The 18,267-nt window shown below is 40.8% G+C and overlaps 1 protein-coding gene across 1 annotated transcript in view; it reads left to right on the top strand.

Moving 5' to 3' along the window:
* Window positions 1-7,537: 7,537 nt before the first annotated feature.
* The window catches only part of FHIP2A (FHF complex subunit HOOK interacting protein 2A), a 46,985-nt gene continuing 36,255 nt past the window's right edge, over window positions 7,538-18,267 (top strand). Inside the window, exons 1-2 of the mRNA XM_064373809.1 lie at window positions 7,538-7,881; window positions 16,154-16,232. Coding sequence (XP_064229879.1) covers window positions 7,837-7,881; window positions 16,154-16,232 — 124 coding nt within the window. The 5' untranslated portion in view covers window positions 7,538-7,836. The remainder of the gene's footprint in view (window positions 7,882-16,153; window positions 16,233-18,267) is intronic.

The following is an 18,267-nucleotide window of genomic DNA, read 5'->3' as shown; positions in this document are numbered from 1 at the left end:
TCCTGAGACACGCCAAACTCTTTCCCATCTTAAGACATTTGCACGTGCTCTTCTCTCTGCCAGAAATACTCATCTCTCTCCTATGCACGCAGCTAATGTCCTTGCTTCATTCAGATAGCACCTCTTCAGAGAAGAGTTATCCGGCCACCTAATTTAAAATAACACTTCCTCAAATCATATTCTATCTCCTTATTCTATTCTCTTCACAGCATTTATCACTACATGCAATTTTGTGTTTGTTATTGATTTTTCCCACTAGGATATAACTTCCATTTGTGTGTGTGTCTGTATGTTCTGCTCAATTAATTTGGTTAAAAAAATGAATGTTTTTAGAATTTCCTTAGGTTTCCTTTGTGGCTTGATACATAATCAAACGTTGTAAATATTCCATGTATGCTTGAAAATGTGATTACTTTGATGTGCATAAATTTCTTCATAACGTCTACTTTGAGCTTATTACTCATGTTATTCAAATAGCCTACATCTTTGCCTATTTTCTGAGTTTGATCTGTCTGATTATATGAGGGGAGAATTAAAATCTTCAAATATAATAGTTTATTCATCTATTCCTCTCTGCAGTTCTGTCAGTTATTGCTTCATAAATTTAGCATTTATATTAGTAAGCATGTTTATGACCATAAATGTTACATCTTCTTGATCTATTATTTAACTAGTAGGCTATATCTGTCTTTATCACTTGTGATGTTTTGCATCTTCGACTCTATTTTGTCTGATGTAATTGTTATTCTGGTTTTTCTTTGATTATATTTCTGTGGTATATCTTTTTTGATTTATTGATTTCAGCCTTTCTCTTCTCTTTTAAATGTGTCTCTTCTAGAAAATATCATGTTATTTTAAAAATCCAGTGTATGTATCTCTGCCTTTTAATTGGTGAGTTAAACTCATTTGCATTTATTATAACAGAAAGACCTATTTTGTGTTTATGTTTCAGGCTTCTTTTTTAAAAAAACAGAGATGTCTCACTACGTTTCCCATGCTGGTCTTGAACTCCTGGGCTCAAATGATCCTGCTGCTTCGGCCTCCCAAAGTGTTGGGATTACAAGTGTGAGACACCACACCTAGCCTTAGGCTTCTTTTTTTTAGTATCTTTTTTTATCTTCTTATTATAGTATTGAGCAAAAAATTTGTAATAAACTTGAAAATAATAGTTTGTATTTTTAATTTTTCTGATGGTTACATAGAATTAAACATTTCATTTCTCAGCTTTCTTTTTTAAACATGATGTATGATTATGTAAGTTCTTACCAATGAAATGTAAGCAGAAGTATAGAACTTTCAGAATGGATTTGTTCAAAGGAACGAGGTAATTCTTCTTTTCTCTCCTTCCTCCTGTGACTGCCCTAAAATTAGTAACTAGAGCTCCAGCACATATATTGAACCATGAAGTGATCCTGAGTATGACAGTACTGGACGGTGGTGAAGAAAGCTAAGAGTGTGGCTCCATGATGACCTCATGGATTCATCATGCTATAGTCATAACTACTTACAAGGCAAACTTCTTTTACTTGAAAAAGAAACTTTCTTAAGCCACTGTTATTTGGGATTTTTCTGAAATGCGGCACTGCTCATTTACAGGAGATGCTTCCTTTATTGTAAATTCCTAGCCTGTAGTGGAGGCAGGGGACAGTGCATGTGTATCTCCCTTAGCCTATATCCAATTTGTGGCACTTAGCCTTTCCCTGTAAGTTTCTCCTACTCCAACAGCCATACATAGTGGGTTTTCTCAAAAGCGGAGCCTAAGACAAAGACTTAACTGTAGGTAGTTCACTTCTGATCACAGAGTGAGGAAGTAAGGAGAATGAGAGGGAAGGAGGAAAAGCATTAGAAGTCACCACTGTGGTCACTGGGTACTTGATCCCACAGGACTTCCTGAAGAGTGTTCAGAACACTTCCTAGAATTGCTTTCCACAATTATCCACCAGAAAGACAGGGCACTGCAGTATTTACCCATCAGATTTCATCCCCTATTGGCTAAGGATTGCCCCTACAGTTCTAACTCTTCCTCATTGTGTTTTGGAAAGAGCAGGCTTGTCTACACAGAGAATTTCCAGTGGCAAAAATTCTACAGAGGGAGCATGAGATTAAGGTGAGACACCATCACCATGAGGTGGGTCTGAACATGCACAGAACTGCCCACTGCAGCTGCAATCAGAATGCACCAAGAAAATATGACACCGGACACACCAGGGTTTTCACAATTTTCATGAAAGATCTGAGATCCATCAGCTTCTCTTTTGTTTCTGTGGCAACTGCAGAACTGAGCTAATTCACCATCATATGTTGAACTAGTCTCTCAATTTTTGAAACTCACTTCTCCCTGAACATCTTTTTTCTTTTTTTTCTTTTTTGAGACGGAGTTTCGCTCTTGCTGCCCAGGCTGGAGTGCAGTGGCATGATCTCGGCTCACCGCAACCTCTGCTCCCAGGTTCGAGTGATTCTCCTGCCTCAGCCTCCTGAGTAGCTGGGATTACAGGCACCTGCCACCATACCCGGCTAATTTTGTATTTTTAGTAGAGACGGGGTTTCTCCATGTTGGTCAGGCTGGTCTCGAACTACCGACCTCAAGTGATCCGCCCGCCTCAGCCTCCCAAAGTGCTGGGATTACAGGCGTGAGCCACCGGGCCCAGCCTGAACTTCTTTTCCTACCTCTGGCTGCTGTTTCTAAATGAGCTCTTCTTCCATTTCCTACTCTTTAAATGCAAGGGGTCCTCAAGTTTGCATCCACTCTGTCTTTTTCCTTTCACCACACCATCTCACTAAACTACCTCATTTTTTTCTTATATCCCCATTACCATGTTTAAGAGATGATCCTCCAGTCTTTATTACCAAACCAGATCCCTCTCTCTTTGCTTCCTAATTCAAACTCATCACCCCATACTACATGTCTCCACATAGATGTAATTGTAGAGTAGATAATCAAATTCTAACATATTAAAAAATCGATCTCAACATCTTTCTACATCTCATGGTCCCTATTTCAATTAATGGCATCTTCAACTAACTTCTTCCAAGCTAGAAACTCCAGCAACATCTTTTACTTCACCAACTCACTCCTTTTATCACTTGGAAAATTTGGTTGATCAGATCTCATCTATTACGCCTACCATCTCCTTCCTATTCCTACATGGATGAACCCTTACAATACCTTGTCTGAACTTACACAAAAGCATCAAAAATGGTTGCCTACTCCTAGTTTCTCCCCTTGCCAAACAAACTTTGTGTTACACCAGCACAGAGTTAAGAGGTTTTACAAGGTGTGTTATGAAAGCTTCTGTCTTTCCTCCCAAACTCCCAATTTCCTGTTCCACAAAGGCAACCTCTTTCAACACTTTTGAAAATATTTGGGGAAAAAATTGTATCTGTACTGAACATGTACGGGTTTTTTTTTCTTGTCATTATTCCCTAAACAATAAAGTATAACAATTATTTATATAGCATTTATGTTGTATTATGTATTATAGAAATCTAGAGATGATTTAAAGAATCTTAGAGATTGATGCCTAGGTTATATGCAAATACCACACCATTTTACATTAGGGACTTGAGCATCCTCAGGTTTTGGTACCCTTGGGAGGTCCTGGAACAAAGCCTCCAAGGGATGACTTTTGATTCCTGGCTTCTTTCATTGTTGGCTTAGGATTCAGTTTTCTTAGGTCAGTCACATCAGAGTTAACCTATTTTATGGCTACTTTTTTTTTTTTTTTTTTTTTTTTTTTTAGACAGACTATCACTCTGTCACCAGGCGTCAGGCTGGAGTACAGTGGCGCGACCTTGGCTCACTGCAACCTCCGCCTCCCGGGTTCAAGCAATTCTCCTGCCTCAGCCTCCCGACTAGCTGGGACTACAGGCGGGCACCACCACGCCCAGCCAATTTTTTTGTATTTTTAGTAGAGACGGGGTTTCACCATGTTGGCCAGGATGGTCTCGATCTCTTGACCTCATGATTCACCCACCTTGGCCTCCCAAAGTGCTGGGATTACAGGCGTGAGCTACTGCGCCCAGCCAGCTACTTTCTAATTCTGAAAATGATGTTGTTGTTCTTTCCTCTCCTAATTTATCCTTTTGGGCATAAGCTTTGGAAAATCCCTTTATTGTCATTTTAGTGGGATTTGAGGAGGGAATGTTGCTAACAATTCATGTGTTCAACTCACAAATACCAGAAGTCTGTCAAACTTTGGAAGCAGGTATCATCTAAGTCTATTTCCCTTTCTTCTTTTTTAAACTTTTATTTTAGGGTCAGGGATATATGTGCAGGTTTGTTATACAGGTAAAACTCATGTCATGGGAGTTTGTTGTACAGAGTAAACAGACAACCTATAGAATGGGAGAAAATATTTTCAAACTATGCACATAACAAAGGTCTAATATCCCAGTATCTATAAGGAACTTAAACAAATTTATAAGAAAAAAACAGGCCAAGCACTGTGGCTCATGCCTATAATCCCAGCACTTTGGGAGGCCAAGGTAGGTGGATCACAAGGTCAGGAGATCGAGACCATCCTAACATGGTGAAACCCTGTCTCTACTAAAAATATCAAAAGTTAGCTGGCCTGGTGGCACACACATATAGTCCCAGCTACTTGGGAGGCTGAGGCAGAAGAATCGCTTTAACTCAGGATGCTGAGGTTGCAGTGAGCTGAGATCAAACCACTGAACTCCAGCCTGGGTGACAGAGTGAGACTCTGTCTCAAAAAAAAAAAAAAAGAAAAAGAAAAAGAAAAAAACAAACAACCCTATTAAAAAATGCACAAAGGACACGAACAGACAATTTTCAAAAGAAGACTTCTGTGGCCAAGAAGCATATGAAAAAAAGCTCAATCTCACTGATTAAAGAAATACAAATAAAAACCACAGTGATATACCATCTCACACCAGTCAGAATGACTATTATTAAAAAGCTTTAAAAAAAAAGAGAGATTTATTATTTTTATCTCTTTCTCAACTCCATCCCAACTGGGTCCCAATTTTCTAGGTTTTTCTGTGTCTTCACTGATTAAACTTCATTTTAGAAAAGGATTTAACAAATGTATTCCCCTTAAGGTCTAATAAATGACAGAGTTTAATATGTTATATCTCCTAAGAGTATTTTCATTTTAACAAGGACTAAGTTTCTTATTTGGCTTAAGCCAAAAGGATAAAGACATTAAATTCTAACTGAGAAATTTCAGGTACCCTATCTAAGTGTTTTGGAGGCTAGGGGAATGTTTTCTTGTGTTTTCTCAAATCACAGGCTTTGGGGGCAGGTCCAGCTGTGCCCATGTATTAGGCGAATTGATGATGTCAGTGTCACAGCAGGCATTCTAGGATGACAATCAGAAATAGGAATATCTACTCAGTTACAATTCTAGTCCAACTTGTATGTCTTGAAACCTAGAGAGCAGGTAGATGAATCACCATCCTAAATATTGATATTAATCTAGAGCAAAACATATATTTTATTGTGTTTATAATAAGTATACAAAGATAGACATCAACAAATACACACAACTCTAAGTAAGACCTCCTCATACAATTAGTGGTTGTAAGGCATTATGGAAATACAAAATGCCATATAAATGCATAATTAGATCACAAAAATAATTATGGTTAATAACATGACTAACCATCTTAAACTGTGTGTGAATATAATAATAATAAGCCACATTACGTGCTCTTGGTTGAAGCAGACACGATTAGCCAGAATTTGGTAAGGGGCACGAAACAACAGAGGATGCCTCCAGCATTCCGGGGTAGTACACAGAAAATTCAGGTCATATTCATCTGCCATGGAGCACCGCAGGGATATAAACCACAAAAATGGGGAGACAAGAAGCCCAGTTAAGAGCTCCTCCTTAATTCTTGATTTCTGGCCCTATTATTTTGCTAAATACCACTACCATAACTCCGAACAATTATAAGTGCTTGTCTATCTCTTACTAGGGACTGGGCACTGTTGAAGTATTTTACATATATTAATTCCCACAAAACCTCAGGAGGCAGGTACTGTTCTCCCCTTTTTACACATAAGCAAATTAAAACACAAAGAAATAACTTTCCACCGTGGGTGGCAGAGCTGGGACTTAGGCTACCCAGGCCCAGAGCCTGGCCAGTTACCACCACTCCATATGGCAGCTACACTTTCTGCCTTTTTTCTGTTCCACAAATCAATTACAGATATATATATACACACACACACACACACATCTATATATGTATATATGAGTGTGTATAAGTGTATATATACACATACATATATATCTATAATGCATGTGTATAAGTGTGTAAGTGTGTGTGTGTATATATATACACGTTTTTTTTTTGAGACGGAGTTTCACTCTCGTCACCCAGGCTGGAGCACAATGGCGCAATATCGGCTCACTGCAACCTCCGCCTCCCGGGTTCAAAGATTCTCCTGTCTCAGCCTCCCAAGTAGCTGGGATTACAAGCATGCACTATCACGCCTGGCTAATTTTTTTTTTTTTTTTTGTATTTTTAGTAGAGATGGGGGTTTCACCATGTTGACCAGGCTGGTCTCGAACTCCTGGCCTCAAGTGATTCGCCCGCCTCGGCCTTCCAAAGTGCTGGGATTACAGGCGTGAGAAAACGCGCCCGCCCCAGATCTCTATTTTCATTATTGGTTGTGCAAAACTCACTCCCCACCTCATCTTAATGATCCTTTTGGTAAAACGCCAATACCAGCATAAAATAAATTTCTTCAGGATACAAATATTTTCATAATTTGTATTAACTCAACCTAAACTTTACCAGCCTGAATTGCTTCTTCAAGGCTTGACTAATACACTGTTGGGTAGTACTTTAAGCAGTCTCCACCCAAGTGCTTACCTTGTACCTCTATTTATCTGCATTAGGAATTTAGTAGATTTCTTTCAGATTCTTTCCCTCATTGTTTTCCGATATCATCTGATAACTGAATAGAAAATGCTGTACTGAATCACTACACCTATCAACCAATTCACGAATATATTTATATATTATAAATATATATATAAATAAATATTAGAATGGGTTATTTAAACTGAGCCAACCGTCTTACCATGTGCTCATGGGGGACTTCCTGTTTTCAAGTTGAATAATAATATATTTTACGGTTAGCAAAGCCATTTCACCTGCAGTCGTTGATTTGTTCTAATTCCGAGCATTTAAATCCATCGCCCGTGTTTGCTTAAGGAACGCTGTGTTTTCTTACGAGTCTTCCAAATCGGTCCTTACTACACGCATATATGGGCGGCTGCGTGTCCCTACAAAGTCAGCCTGTTAACTTCCACTGGAGAAACAAAAGTCTTAAGAACTTCTGAGCTGTAAAAATGTCATAAAGCGGTGTCCCAGGCGCCCTCTCCCAGAGAAAGCCAGGAGAGGGCGGTGGCTGCCCCCAGGCCGCCTCCTGCCCCGAGGCCTCCGCGCCCCCCGCCCCCTCGGCGTCTGGCTGCCTCGCCGCAGGGCAGGCCGGGCCGGGCCTCCCCGGGCCGCGGCGGCGCCCCCTGCCGGCCGCGGCGGGCAGAACGGGCGGAAGGAACCCGAGCCGGGCTGCCACCGTGTCCCAACCGGACCCGCCGCCGGAGCTTCCCGGGGCCTCGAGTCCGTGCCGAACGCTCTTCTCGCCGCCCGCCGCGTCCCGGCGCCCTCCGGAGCCGCCCGGTCGTCCGCGCACATCTGAAGCGGCAGGGCCGGGCCCTGTCTCGGTCCTCAGCTCGTCCTCCCCGCCCCGCACCGGCCTTCACTCTGGAGCGGCCCCGGCAGCCGCAGCAGGGGCGGCGGCGGCGGATCGAGGAGCTCTCCAGGTCGTCCCGGGAGAGGCTGCTGCAGTCCCGGGACAGGATGTTCTCCAAGTTCACCTCCATCCTGCAGCACGCCGTGGAGGCGGTAAGGCCGCGGGCTGCGGGCGCACGGCAGGCCGTGGATGGCGGCGGCCTAAGCTCCCCGCCGGTCTCGGAGACAGCCGGGCGGCCTCGGCCCGGCCCTCGGCGGCCCTGGCCCCGGGTGGGGTGAGGCCCCAGGCGGGCACCCTGTGTGGCCGGAGGCGCCCGGGGCCTCGGGCCTGGCTCTGCGCGGGCACCCCCTCCGTCCCTGGCTGCCCCAGGCCAGCGGTTCCTTCCTTCCTTCAGGAGCCGGGGCTGGGGTGCTGGGGAGGACCTGGCCGCCTGGCCCTGCTCTGTGGTCGCCTCATTCCTCTGATGGGGACAGGGGCTCGGGGAGCACCTGGCGGGGTCGCAGGGAGCTCCACGGGCTCCCTTACCGTTAACCTTCTCCGGAAAAAAAGTGGTCAGCGTTGAGCAAGACAAAAGAAACCAGCAAGCCTCGCTTGGGCTTGGGATCTGTTTGGTTTTGGGGGGCAGGGGTGGAACAGGCGTGATCTCGCTGTGGGGAGACCCTGGCGAGGGAGCAGCTGACCAGCCCTCGGGTTGCTGGCTTTGGCTTTCTCGGGCCTGGAGGCCGAACTCAGCTGAACCTTATGGATTGATCTGAAATAGGGTTTGGAGGGTCCAATCGAGTTTGCTTTCGACAGCTTCCAAGCTCACGGAGCAGAGACCATCTGTTTCCTTTCTTATCTCATCCTCTTCCTGGACACTCTTCGGCCATCCTGCAATTGTATTCTCCTTTGAGGGTTTTAGACACCAGCATAGAGAGACAGTATTCAAGTATCCTGATAGACTAATCAGTGAAAAGAAACTAAAAAGAAAATGCCTTGCTGCTGTTCTAGTAAGAGTGCTAGTTGCTTTACTTTAGCTGTTTACTTTATTCTGGGAGAACTGCCCAAATTAAAAATGCATTCCGTGCAGGAACAATTACTTTGCTAATTTTTAACGTGGCATTCTCTTCCTATGTTCATATTATGTGATAGGGCACTTTAAAATCTACACTTTAAAAAATTTCAGATACAACAGAATAATTTTTATGGGCAGGTAAATGTAAAATGGAGTTTTTGATTTCAGTAATGAAAACGAACTTTAGTACAATTGTCATTTAAGTGATACATGAGAAGTGTTAAAAAATTTAGCTCTAAGACAAGCTCTTGGGCAAACATCAAACAAAAAAACAAAAAACAGGGTTTCATGAATGTAGAGCAGTATTACACAGAGGGAAATGACAGTTGTAGACCTCAAGACAACTTTTAGTTTCTTCTTGCTGATGCACACTCCAAAGCACTCTTGTTAAAATAATTTAACTGCAATTTATTAAAACATTTATGCCAAGAGTGAATTTATTTATTTATTTATTTGTTTGTTTATTTTTGAGACCGAATCTCATTCTGTTGCCCAGGTTGGAGTGCAGTGGTGTGATCTTGGCTCACTGCAACCTCTGCCTCCCGGGTTCAAGTGATTCTCCTGCCTCAGCTTCCTTAGTAGCTGGGATTACAGGCACGCACCACCACACCTGGCTACTTTTTTTTTCAGTAGAGATCGGGTTTCACCATGTTGGCCAGGCTGGTCTTGAACTTCTGACTTCAAGTGATCCCTCTGCCTTGGCCTCCCAAAGTGCTGGGATCATAGGCATGAGCCACCATACCTGGCCTGAATCATTTTATTTTTAACATTAAATATATGAGATACTTGGGAACACTAAGTGAGATACTTGAGAATCAAAATTTACTACATTATAGTCAGCCGTCTTATCCGTAGGCTCTGCATCTGACACACCAAACTCAGGTAAAAATTCATGGGAGAAAAAAATTCTACAGAGTTCCAAAAAGCAAAACTTGAATTTGCCACATTCAGGTACTACCTTGAATCCATGAGAATAAACTGATGTGTAGGTACTGTATTAGGTATTGTAAGCAATCTAGAGATGATTTAAAGTATACAGGTATGCATAGGTTATATGCAAATACTATGCCATTTTATAACAGGGACTTGAGCATCCTCAGATTTTAGGGGTGGAAAGAGAGGTCCTGGAACTAGTCCCCCATAGATTATATCCTTTACCCATCAAGCTGGTATTTACAGAAATACATACTTAGAAAAAGCAAGATGGGTTTCCCGCTCTCCTAGTAAAGGCCCATTTTTATCCGGAGGCCTGTGTTTTCTTGTCCTCGTTATCTCTTTATAATTGTATATATTAGCATCTGCCAAATTATCTGGCTCCTGCTCTGTAATATCCTTAGCCTACTTTGCTGAGGTTAGTTAGAAAAAGTTAACTTGTATTCGGCTGGTCCTGGAATTAATGCATTGCATTTAGAAATGTAATGTTTTCATTTGCTTAGACCTAATGTTTTTATCCGTGGCACCACCCAATTTATCTTGATAGGAGGCTAAATCTCATGAAAAATGTTTGATATACTGTACTAACCTTTTATTCCCGCTTTTAACATTCTCTCTTGGTAATGAACTCATATGCAATGATGAATAAGCCATACTTGTGGTATTTGAAGAACGTTTTTTGTTGCCCAAGATGAGTTTCCAGTTACTCAGTTCTGTTTATTAATTTGCTTGATATTTTCCTCTCTGAAGCAATCTTACCATTCCTCAGTTCATTTCATTAGCTCTTCTGTGTGTTCCTGTTCATTTGTACACCCAATTAGCATTTCCTGATGCAGTATTCCAATTAACATAATTATCAGGATTATACAGAGACAGAAAATACCTGGAATACCTGGATACTGACATGGCCTTTTTTCATTATTTTGTTGGATGAGACTGTGGAGTAATGCTTTCTTAACCATTTTCATATGATTACTTTCCAGGTTTCCTTACTCAGTTGGATGAGCCTTCTAATGGGTTTTTAATTTAACTATTTGTTTATTTTTCGAGACAGGGTCTCTGTCACCCAGGCTAGAGTGCAGCGGTGTGATCATAGCTCACTGCAGCCTCCACCTCCAGGGCTCAAACGATTCTTCTGCCTCAGCCTCTCAAGTAGCTGGGACTATAGGCCTGTGCCACCACACTCAATTAAAAAAAAATTGTTTTTGTAGACTCTGGGTCTACAATGTTGCCCAAACTGGTCTTACATTTTTGGGCTTGAGTGATCCTTCCTCCTCCATCTCTTAAAGTGCTGGCATGGAGCCATCATGCCTGGCCCAAATGGTTTTTTAGCCTTGAATAGATGTATTCATGTAAATGAGGTTTAAACATAGAGTTTTTCTTATTGTTTAATTAATGGTTTCTCCTCACTCCCTGGTAACTACTTACAAGATAAAAAATACCGCTAAGATATTTTCCAAAATTAGCATTTGAAAATGTTATTAAGCTGATAGAAGAGAAATTCACACCTTTTTTTTTTTTAGATGGAGTCTTGTTCTGTCGCCCAGGCTGGAGTGCAGTAGCTCGATCTTGGCTCACTGCAACCTCCACCTCCTGGGTTCAAGCAATTCTCTGCCTCAGCCTCCGGAGTAGCTAGGATTTCAAGTGCCCACCACCATGCCTGGCTAATTTTTGTACTTTTAGTAGAGACAGGGTTTCACCATGTTGGCCACGCTGGTCTTGAACTTCTGACCTCATGATCCACCCACCTCAGCCTCCCAAAGTGCCGAGATTACACGTGTGAGCCACCGAGTCTGGTCGTTCACACCTTCTTGATCAAAAACAAGAACTGTAATGTAACTCCTGCCTCCCTTTTTAGAAATGACGGTCTTCTCTCAGTATAGAAATGATTGGCCAGTAAGAGGCTTATGAAATGAATCTGTTCTCTTAGCCAGTTGCCACATGTCATAAGTCTGAATTCAGGCCTCTCACGTAGTTAGTTCCAGGGTTAGAATGGATTGTTTTAACGCAACTTCTTTCAAAAGATAGATCAAACACTTTCCATTTAGTACAAATTAGTATTTGTTGAGAGCCTAGTCCTCACTAGGGAACGTGCCAAGGGCATGCTCCTCTTAAATTCCAACCAGTTCCACCTTAGTGGGCAGATTTCTTCCAGAGAAGATAAAGGTCAGTGTCAGGGAAGAGTTTTATCATTTTAACTAATTCCTTCAATGGAAGTCATCTTTCAGAATGTGAATGCAATGTTTTCAAATTATAGTTAAGAGTTAGTGTCAATTATTGAGACTAGTAATTCCTTAAAAATCTCCTGTGCCCTGGAAATTCAAACCACAAATCAAATATATCTCATGTTTTCTTAGGCATATTCTTTTCCAACAAGTGATCTCTCGCTTCAGTCCTTCACTCATTCAGCATATGTCTTCTGAGTCACCAGAAAGCATGGCACAATGTGAAGGAAACAAGGTGTACTTGGTGTACTTGTGTCCTTGGTCACAATGCTTACAGTCTCATTGGGAAACCAAACAAATATACATGTTATTATAGAATAGGGAATGCCTAAGAATGTGATCTAACCCATAGAGCCACACAGAATCCGGTTCCGTTCCTGCCTCTATCCCTTCCTTCTACACTTGGACAAGTTACTTGATTTGTATACATTTCCATTTCTTCATTATAAATGGAAATAATTAAACCTATTATAAAATTGTGGTGAAGATTAAAATGAGATAATGTACATGAAGTGCTTAGTGCAGTGTCTGTCACATAGTAAGTGCTCAGTAAATGTCAACCATTATTGTCATTTGGATGATTGGTTTAGCCAGTGAACTCTATAGGAAAAGGGACCAAGCATTTAGGATTGGAGTTGTTAGAGAAGGCTTTCTGGGAGGAAGTGAGCAAAACTTTAGAGAGGCAGAAAAGATGGGTAAAGATCATTAGGAAATTTGGGGGCAGAAAGAAGCATTTAAAATATCTGGGAGTGGAATGTTGATGATACATGAGACACAGTAAAAGCAGAGGTGGCTTTTAGAATATTAGTTTTCATCCAAATTATCCATCTAGATGCTTTTGTGTGATGGGTATATTGGACACAGTCCAGCCTTCCAGTTAAAGGCAGTGTTTCCTTGGGTAAGTCAGTTAACTGATTTTGAGTCTTTGGAGTTTGAGCAAAATAGGTTTATCGTGAGAGTATAAGACTATACGTATGTGCAAAATTTGCTGTATTGCATCTGGCACGTAACTACTCATTAAAAGGTGGTAACTTCTGTGTCATTCATTTATGCACTTAATATATATTATCAAATACTTAACTCTGTGTCATCCCTGAGTTGGAAACCAGACATTGAGTAATGAAAAAGATAATACAGTCCCAACCCTCATAGAGCTGACAATCTAGTGGAAGAGATGGATAATTAAACAATGACAAAAGTGGGATAGGGGATAAAAGAGAGCAAGCCAGCTGATAAAGGGTATCAAGGTACATATGGGGACTCCATCCTCCCAGGAAGAGCCTGGCCAGGCTTTCTAGAGAAAGCAAAGTCTACTTAAGGTTCATGAAGTCAATTTGGGGTTGAGATAGTCATTGCATGAATTTTTAGAAATTTAATTCTCTGTGTTGTAAAAAGTTAAATTGGAATCTCTTGGTACTGATTCACACTTTTTTTCTTAACTCAGAGCATAAACGTTTTTATGCAATGATAAAACAGGTAATTTGCATGTTAGAGTTAGTAATGAAAGTGGGAAGTTTACTAGAAAGTTTTGCATAAATAAGGAAATTTATTCATGTTTGAACAAGATTGTTACTAATCTAAGTTATTAGCAATTTAGAACTGTTTAGCTTTCTACTTAACTAGGTTTCTTATTTAAATCTAACTCTTGGAGGGAGTTAACAAAGTAACTAACACCATCCTGCTTTGAATTTCACTGTAACCTACAACAAGGTCCTGCCTGACACAAATGCAGTAAGACTTATCTGTCTAGTGACCAGAGAATTACAGTTTCAATTCCCTTGAAATACAGTTAAATCCCACTTCTGAAATAATCTAGAAAAAGGATGCTGTAATTCCTCATATACCCCAGAGGTTGCCTTGGAAAAAAATTAACACATCATAACATTTACACTTAAGAAGCTAGCTACAGTTGCTGAAACAACAAATTTCATTTGGGTTTGTCCCACTTGTGAATGTACTTAACTATATAAAGGTAGTCTGTAAAAGTCAGGTCCAAAAAAATTAGGAAAAGTTTTTATGTATTTTGAGAACATTCTAAAAACAAATAGCTGATTAAAACATTTTTTCAATCCAAAAATTTCAGGAAGATGATACTGTTTTCCCAAGGTAATACTTTGATTCTTAATTTTCTTCCTAATTTTTTTCCCCTCAATCTCCCATAAGTATTTTTTTTTTCCCCATGTTCTCCTTGAAGTTAAGTACTCCCCGAAGGTTTTAATTCCTTTCTTGCGGTCTTTTTTATTTATTTATTTTTTTAAATAAGGTGAATATTTTATTCTCTTAATCCAGTACTATTTACAGTGGAAGATATTGATGATTGGTGAAATATTTTCGGGTCTATTTTATTCCGTAAATGCATTTCATCTTCTTGATTGAAACACTTAAGATGTTTGTGACCAATATTTATAATTTGGACAATAGTTCAGAAATTGTTTTGGCAGGGTTGCTAGCTCTGAGGCGGAGGCTGAGGACACCAAAAAATCAAAATGGTACCAGTAGAAGTGCAGGAGTGACATGACCTCTTGTAGGTCATCTGTTTAGATGAAGTATATGAAAATGGACTCTGGAGAAGTAAAGAAACAAAAGAATGGGTACTACATGGCAGCCCCAAGAGCTACTAGTTGCCTATTTTTCTAGTTATTTCTTGATCATATACTAAACAAGGGGTGGATTATTCATGAGTTTTCTGGGGAAAGGGGTGGGCCATTCTTGGCACTGAGGGTTCCTCCCCTTTTTAGACTATCTTCCTGACATTGCCATGGTGTTTGAAGGCTGTCCTGGCACTAGTGGGAGTGGCTTTTAGCATGCTAATGCATTATAATTAGTGTTTAATAAGCAGTAAGAACAACCGAGGTCACTTTTGTGACCATCTTGGTTTTGGTGGGTTTTGGCCGGCTTCTTTACCTCATGCTGTTTATCAGCAGGGTCTTTACGACCTGTATCTTGTGATATCAGACCTGTGACCTCCAGTCTCATCCTGTGACTGAGAATGCCTAACCTCATGGGAATGCAGCCCAGCTAGTCTCAGCCTCATTTTACCCAGCTCCTGTTCAAGATGGAGTTGCTCTGGTTCAAAGGCCTCTGACAACACTGGGACTAGGGGAGCTCTCACTCTCTTTCACTCTTTAAGGAAAAGAAATGTAGAAGGTGTATGCAAATCTTTTTCTATCCATTTAACACACATTTGAAATACCTGTAGATTTGCTGTAAGATGGCTGAGGGGATATAATTTTGGTCATACAACTTCTGAAGTAAGTTTTAGAGGTAAAATGTAGAGCATTTTTGACTTTGCAGAATTTAAATTGCTGATGTCTTGTTCATGTAGTTGGTAGTTATTTTGCTAAAAATATGCACTGCCTAATCCAAGCTTAAAAAGAAAAGATTTACATCTGTATGTCATTGAATGCAGGGGACAGTTTTAATCTGATTACAAAGTTGCCTTTGGTATATGTTTTAGTAGTGATGATGTGTAACTAATTACGTAGCAGCTTTTTACTGTTTTGCATTTCAAAGTCCTAGGTACAAAGATCCCTGGCTATTAGTAATTCCATTTTACTGATATATCAGTAGCAGAATGTTGGTATGTTTTCATTTAACATACCTTTGAAATGTACTTTTTTTTAATTTTTTTTTTTTTTTTTTTTGAGACAGACTCTCGTTCTGTCACTGAGGCTGGAGTGCAGTGGCATGATCTTGGCTCACTGCAACATCCACCTCCCAGGTTTAGGCGATTTTCCTGCCTCAACCTCCCCAATAGCTGGGACTACAGATGCACAGCACCACCCCCAGCTAATTTTTGTATTTTTAGTAGAGATGGAGTTTCACCATCTTGGCCTGGCTGGTCTCAAGCTCTTGACCTCAAGTTATTCATCTACCTTGGCCCCCTAGAGTTTGGGATTACAGGCATGAGCCACTGTGCCCAGCCTGAAACCTACTTTTAAACAAGTGTCAGGGGAGGAAAAAAAAGCCCAATACTGTAGTTTAATAATAATGTTGATAAATATGTTTTTCCTCTTTCTTGATAACTCATTTTTACTTTCTTGGATTCGACTTACTATGTTTCTCTTTGATATCTGACATATAAAAACAAAGTTCACCCTTATTTTTATGCTACCTTTGCATTATAATAAATAAATGTAGAGTTATAAGTTATGGGAAACTTTCAATGCCATTTTCTTAATTGTTGTGGTCTTTGTGTGTGTGTTTTTGTAGCTTGCACCTTCTCTTCCTTTACAAGAAGATTTTGTTTATCACTGGAAGGCAATTACCCATTACTACATAGAGACTTCAGGTAAGGAACAATGCTGATATTAACTGAAAATTTGTGAAAGTTAAACAGAAAATTTGTGAAATACTAAAATATTTTTTTTCTTTTTTTCTCCCATCCCGCCATAAAATATTTTTTAAATAAATCTTCAAAGTTATTTTATATTTAAGTTTATAGACAACCTTATATTTAATTTGTCTTTAAGCTTCCGTCACTCATTTAAAAATATATCTGTTGAGCACCTACTACTATGTGTCAGGCATTGTTGAGGCATCGGGGGATAGAACAGTCAGTCAAACAGACAACACTACTATCCTCACAGAGCTTATGTATTGATTGGGAGGAGGCAGACAGCATATAGACAGATACGTATAGTGTGTCAGATGAAAAGCATCAAGGGAAAATGAAGCAGGCTAAATGGGTACAGGGGTACGTTTGGGCGATGGGAGTGGGCAGTTGGCTATTTTAGGTTAGAGAAAGCCTCATTGCCCAAAATGACTTGTGAGCTAAAATCTAAAGGAGAAAGGAAGCGAGCCTACTGGATATCTGGGGGAAGAGTGTTTTGAGAATGAGACCTAACTCACCTACCCCGCAGGCCAGAGCATGTGGCATACTTGGCATATTCCAGGAGCTTTAAGGAAGCCAGTGTGGATAGAGCAAAGTGAAGGAGAAAAGTGGCAGGAGGTGAAAGAAGACAGAGGTGGGGGCTCAGGGGAGGGTTGCATATTTCCCCAGGGCCTGGTGAGCTATTGTAAGGGTTTTAGCTTTTACTATAAGTGAGAAGTCTTGAGGGTTTTGAGTAGAGCTGGAACGTAATCTGTTTGATTACTTTGACTTCTGTGAAAAAACTTATATTGACGGGGATACAGGGGTGAAGCTGGTAAAACAGTTAGGGTACTGTCACAGCGTCTCAGCAAGAGACAATAGTGGCTTAGGCCAGGGTGGAGGTGCTAAGGAGATTACATTCTGGATACATTTTAAAGAAAGATTTGTTGATGGATTGGATATTGGGGATAAGGGAATAAGAGTCAAACATGTAACTCCAAAGTTTTAAACTTAAGAAGCTAGAAAACTAGAGCTGCCACTTACTGAGAATGGGAAGACTGCAGAAGGAACAGGTTTGTGAGCACATTTTGAACGTGCTGAGTGCGAGATGCCTATTATACATCCACTTGGTTATGTCAGATAGACAACTGGCAACAGGAGTGTGGACTTTAGAGATTTAAATAGAGACATGAAATTGAGAGTTATTAACATGTAAGTAGGATTTAAAGCCCTGTGACTGGATGAGATTATCTAAGGAGTAAGGACAGATGGAGGAGAGAAGGTGTCCAAAACAGAACTCTTGGGCCCAGTGTTGAGAGGTTGGGAAGATGAGGACAGTAGCAAAGGAAACTGCTTTTGCCAGAAAGGAAGAAGACAGCCAATAGTGAATAGTGTCCTTAGAAGCCTAGAAGAGGAGAGAAGGATTAATTGTGTCAAATGATCCTGATGTCAGGTTAATGAAGACTAAGAATGGATCACTGGATTTAGCTACAAGAAGCACATTAGTGTTCTTGATAAGAGCCATTTTAATGTCAGGGAGGAGAAAGAAAGCCTGATTGGAGTAGGATTAAGAGAAAATGGGTGGAACTGGCTGGGCACAATGGCTCACACCTGTAATCCCAACACTTTGGGAGGCCGAGGTGGGTGGATTGCTTGAGGCCGGGAGTTCAAGACCAGCCTGGGAACACATTTTTTTAACAGCCAGCTTAAAAAAAAATACAAAAATTAGCCGGGCATGATGATGAACACCTTTAATACCAGCTACTCGGGAGGCTGAGGCAGGAGAATTGCCTGAACCGAGGAGGTGGAGGTTGCAGGGTGTGGAGACGGCACCACTGTACTCCAGCCTGGGTGACACAGCAAGACTCTGGCTCAAGAAAAAAAGAGAGAAAATGGGTGGAAAAGATGTATAGACAATGTGTATAGACTGCTCTCATGAGGCGTATTAGTGTAAAGGGGCTGAGAGCAAGATATGGTTGCAGGAGAGGGTTTTTAAATTTTTTTTTTTTACTTG

This window comes from Aotus nancymaae, unplaced genomic scaffold (genome assembly GCF_030222135.1).
Source record: "Aotus nancymaae isolate 86718 unplaced genomic scaffold, 86718_ANA_hifiasm-v0.15.2.pri h1tg000010l, whole genome shotgun sequence".
Taxonomy (NCBI): Eukaryota; Metazoa; Chordata; class Mammalia; order Primates; family Aotidae; genus Aotus; species Aotus nancymaae.
This window is presented reverse-complemented; position numbering and strand designations above follow the sequence as displayed.